Below are 5,171 nucleotides of genomic sequence, written 5' to 3'. Positions count from 1 at the left end.
GCACCCCCGCTTCGGTAGCCCGACGACCTGCACGCGAAGTCGAGCACTTTACGGTAGAACAGTTTAACGAGGACCAATACCGCACACCCTCGGTCCCTACGCAGACTGATCCAAGTGGTCACCCACCTGCACACTGACCGCAGCCAGTGATGCTTGACTTCGGTGATCAGTTGGGAACCGTGCCTTAACGATCAGTCCACTGCGGGAAGACGAAACTGTTATAAAAAACATTACACTTTATGCGTTCAGGCTTCTAGTAAGAGTACAAATTCTTCGGAAAAAGATATATTTAATCGTAGAAAGTATCGATTGGGAAATGGGTGAATCGATTGGAAATAAGATTCTTTATCATCGATGGTTGGATCTTCTAAACCAGCAGATATTTTTCAGTTACGAAAAGATATCAATTGTCTAATGGAGAAACCCTGACTTTTTTTTAAAAAAAAAAAAAACTCATAAACATGTGTGAATATACTGATCCAAAAAAAAAATTACAAATTAATTTAGAAACATTGTAAAAACAATAACAGTCATAAAATTAAGTTTTATGCTTGGTGAATTTCAATTCTTGTTGCTTTGGTGAATGTCCAGAATATTTGTTATATCTGATTTTATTTATTCGTTGATGTTATGATATATTATTAATTCAATATTGAGTTAAAAAGGTAGAGAAAACAAGGAAAAAGATAGTGGAGATATTTTAAAGTAAAAGAAGAAAATCGTTGAAAAATGTTTTTAAAAATTATTCACGAATTTAAAACATTTTAAGATTTAAAAAATTGGAAAATAAAGAAAAGGTGAAGTAGAAGACAGAAGAAAGGCAGTAAGTAGATAAATAAAGTAGTAGATGGATCATGGGTTAGAGTGCCCTTGCCATCAGGCTAACTGTGAGAGGTTTTCCTTTGAATGCAATGCAAATGCGGGTTAGTTCCATCAAAGAGTCTTCCACAAAGGCAAATTTCACCCCAATACTTGATCCAAGGGTTCCTTTGTCCACTGGATTGGGCATAAAATTACAAACCCAAAATTTGGTCGGCTGTTCAACGACAGTTATAAAACAAAAAGCAGGAAAGAAGCAACATTCTTGCTTATTTATTCCATCGCTGGGATTCAAACCAGGTTCACCTCATGGGAAGCCGAGTGCTCTATCCACCATGGCTCTTCCAGCATCATTTGGTCACCAAAATAGAACCGAGGTTCTATTTCTGTATTACATGCAAGTGATGCATGATTCACGAGATCCGTTTCAAAAAGAGTAATACAATAGATAAAGTGACTATGAATTAATGAAATCTATAACATTTCAAAGTTCAGAAGATAAATTATCAAAAAAAATATAATTACCATTCAAAATAAAGATACCATTCTGAAAAAATGCATAATGAATTAAAAATATAAACTGGGTATGATATACTCTAAAATGTGTTTAATATATATCGGCTTTAAGAAAAAAATAAACATACACACACAAATGAAATACTAAATCTTATTCCAATATTCATTTTAAAACAGATATTACATACATTTAATGCTAATCAAGTTGTGTCAGGACATTACGAATCGCATGAAATACTTAAAACACAGCGATCAAATATATAAATCATCAAAATTACAACATTTAAAAAAAAAATTTCACTTAAAACTGTGTCCCAATTTAAAGTTTAGCGCACTTTCTTTTAAAAAAAAATACAGGTAATACATGAAATAAAATTAAAATATAAGTCAAAAATACTTTATTTTTAAACTTCATAATATAAAGAGTCTTGATACCCAAGCTAGAGCTTGGATGAGTTTGTTTGGTTACAATCAATGCGTTACATTGATTGTTAGCACAATATCATAACTTTAGACTGAATTTGTTTTTTGCTTGCAGCTTACATAGCTTACACTTTTCCTGCATTGTGAATGCGAACTTGTTTCAATTTCTACTTTTTGTAGAATTTTCCTGCTATAAAAAGCATTCATACTATGACCTACAAACGTTTGTAATGTTATTGAGATTAAAAATTATCGCAAGTCTAAATGGCCGCTGTTTCTGACATCTGCCGGCAAAAAAGAGAAAGATTTCCCTTGATAGGTGAACTGAATAGTCTATGTTCTAAAACTATGTCCTGACTGTATCTCTGCCGAAACTTTGACTTTAATCGTAAAACAGATAGCAAGCATACGCTACGCTAGAATTTTTTTCCTCTCGTTTTCTGTCTCTGTGGTGACGCGTTATTTACATGCTGAAAGTGATTTAAAATTCTGTCATGTCTTCTGAATTACCGGCTAATGCACCCGTTCCCAGGGTTTGTCACTTGATTAAGTGGGCTGATTTTGACGGCTATGGATTTAATTTACACGCTGAAAAGTCCAGGACTGGTCAGTTTATCGGCAAAGTGGATGATGATAGTCCGGCTCAACATGCTGGTTTACGGGAGGGCGATCGTATTATCGAAGTCAATGGAGTAAACATTGCGAACGAAAATCACCGTCAAGTTGTTGAACGGATAAAATCCATTCCAAATGAAACCAAATTATTAGTTGTTGATGAAGAGGCCGATAAATGGTATAAAGAAAGAAAAATAGTGATTAAAAGCACGTTACCAAATGTTCAGTCTATGAAAACACCAATTCCCCGTCCTTACAAAGAGCCCCCTTGTTATGAAAATATATCCCCCTCTGCCAATGGAAATGATAAGAGTTCTGTTGGAAACGGTGTTCATCAGTATTCCCCTGAAACTGCTCCAAAATATGTAAGTACAGCTCCCCTTTAATATTTTCCATTTTACAAATTTTATATTTTTATTATTTTAAAAGTGAGATTGCTGCATAGATAATATTTGTTACTTGTACGGTTAAAATTTGTAACTACCATATCACTTTTTTTATTTTTACTATTAATTTCCTTAGGAAAATAAAGCTGTTAAAGTTTGCATGGTTTATATCCAAATAAAATAAACCCGTTTTTGATATGTTATTGTATGCTAATATGGCATTTTATGCATCAATTTTAAAATATGCACTCATAAAGGATTTGTAGGTACTCAAAGCTGCTGAAATAGCAGAAGAATTGAAATTCACTAATAAGCAAAACTAATTCAGAAACACTTTTAAAAAATTAACATTGGTTTCAGATCATTGTTACTAGATTCGAACCACCAAAAAATAATTTATAGTGGTCGCTCAGACCGGATATCACCTAATAGGATTGTATACTTTTTTCGTTAGCGGGTTATGTGTTGGTCCGTTTTTATTTATTTATTTGTCTCAAAGCAGCTTATTTCATTAAAATTGTGACTACAAGTTATCTGAATTGTAATTTTTCCTTTGAATTCATTATATTAACTGGGGAGATTTCTGTATGATGATGTGTGGCAAAATAATCAGCAAGTCTTGGCAACTTCTGGGCAGCGTCCCGCGAGAAACTAAAACAAAATCAGAAAGGGACCAATTTAAAAGATGTAACTCATAGCCACCTCCAGACAAACATCTACGTGTTTTTTTTTTTTTCAGTTTAAATTTGCAAGTTTAAAATCTATTTGGCACCTTGGCGATTGTAGTTGGCTCGGCAGATAACACTACGGAACTATCCCCTATTAACTTTTCTTTTAAATAATCTATTAGAAAACCTGAAAAAGAATCAGTAAAATTGCGTACAGCCCTGTAATATCTTTTTATTAATGATTCTTTGAAACAATGGTTAACGGATCGTTAAAATTGTGTACAGCCTTGTAAGATCTTTTAGCAACTGATACTTAAAAGCAATGATTAATAGATCAGTAAAATTGCATACAGCCTTATATTATCTTCTAGTAACTGGTTCTTTGAACCAATGATTAACCGATGAGTAAAATTGCATGCAGCCTTGTAATATCTTTTAGTAGGTAACTGGTTCTTTGAAACAATGTTTAAATTTTCTTGATTTAGTCTTAATTATATTAACCACTGAAATTAATTTTTTAAATTAAATGATCTTTTTCTTTTTTACATTAATAAAGAATGTTTACGGAACCAGTAGCAGAATTTATGAAGTTAATATATTGCAATTTTTTTCATAAAATTTTGTCAGTCGAATTTTTTTTTTCTGTGATCTCACCACAGCCATACAGAGATGTTTGTTGTAAAAACTCAGCTTAATCTGTAGCAAAATTTGTAAAAATAAGATCCGTATAAATGAAAAAATTTGTTTGTATAAAGTTAAGTTTATTTCTAAATAACGTTTCTAAATTGAAGTGGAATAAATTCCTTGCAGCTACAGTACAGAACCCGTTATCCGGAAATCAGAAAACCGGAAAACCAAAAAACCGGAACGAAATTCGATTAGTTTTCCCGTCATTTTTAAAAAAAATAATTTTTTTTTCGTCATAAGATTTTAGGATTTTTCGTTCTTTTTTGAAAGATGTTTACCTTACCATCATATTGGAAATAATCATTAGTGTATTACTTCACCGTTTTTTCTTTTTAAGATTATTTTCATTTTTTTTTTAGTTGGGTTTAACTATAAAAAAATGGCTTTTTGTAGCGATTCAGAAAACCGGAAAAATCAGTTATCCGGAATATCGATGGTCCCGATCATTCCGGATAATCCGTTCCCTACTGTATAATCGAGTAACACAAATAGTACTTTGGGATAATCCGTCGACCAAAAATACACGAATCCTTTGGTGTCATCATAATGAAACGCAATTTCCAAAATCATCATTCTAATGAAATTTATCAGATAATAATAAAATAATAGAAAAAAAATGAAAATGTAAAAATATGTGATAAAAAAGTGTCATCAAAAGAATCAGAACGAAGTATAAACATTTATTTTCTGTATAATTACCAGGGGTCTGTCTCAGGGTTGGCAAGATTTTGCCACAGGTGGAAAAAACCATGGTAAATACCGGTAAAAACCGTCCTGGCAAAAACAGGTTTTTGCCAAGCAAATTGGCAAAAAGTGGCAAAAACCTATATTTTCTAAGATGAGAGGACAAAAACACATTTTTGATACAAAATTATTCCTAAAATTGAAATATATACTATAAATATAAATAATTACAAAAAAATTAACAAAATTATTATTCCATAATTAAATGATAATGTAATAATATATCATTTTAGTAGTTTAAAACATTATTGATTGGAAAATTTGTGATTATTCTTTTTTTTCCAGTGAAATGAACTTATTTTAAATTAATATA

At 31.7% G+C, this 5,171-nt stretch overlaps 1 protein-coding gene across 1 annotated transcript in view; it reads left to right on the top strand.

The window, feature by feature from the left end:
- The first annotated feature begins 2,130 nt into the window (after positions 1-2,130).
- LOC107448527 (Na(+)/H(+) exchange regulatory cofactor NHE-RF1) overlaps positions 2,131-5,171 on the top strand; it is a 59,207-nt gene continuing 56,166 nt past the window's right edge. The window contains exon 1 of the mRNA XM_016063767.3: positions 2,131-2,738. Within this exon, the coding sequence (XP_015919253.2) occupies positions 2,253-2,738 (486 nt within the window). The 5' untranslated portion in view covers positions 2,131-2,252. The remainder of the gene's footprint in view (positions 2,739-5,171) is intronic.

The sequence above is a fragment of the Parasteatoda tepidariorum genome, chromosome 9 (assembly GCF_043381705.1).
Source record: "Parasteatoda tepidariorum isolate YZ-2023 chromosome 9, CAS_Ptep_4.0, whole genome shotgun sequence".
In the NCBI taxonomy this organism is placed as follows: domain Eukaryota; kingdom Metazoa; phylum Arthropoda; class Arachnida; order Araneae; family Theridiidae; genus Parasteatoda; species Parasteatoda tepidariorum.
The sequence above is the reverse complement of the archived record's forward strand: the minus strand, read 5'-3'. Positions and strand labels throughout refer to the sequence as shown.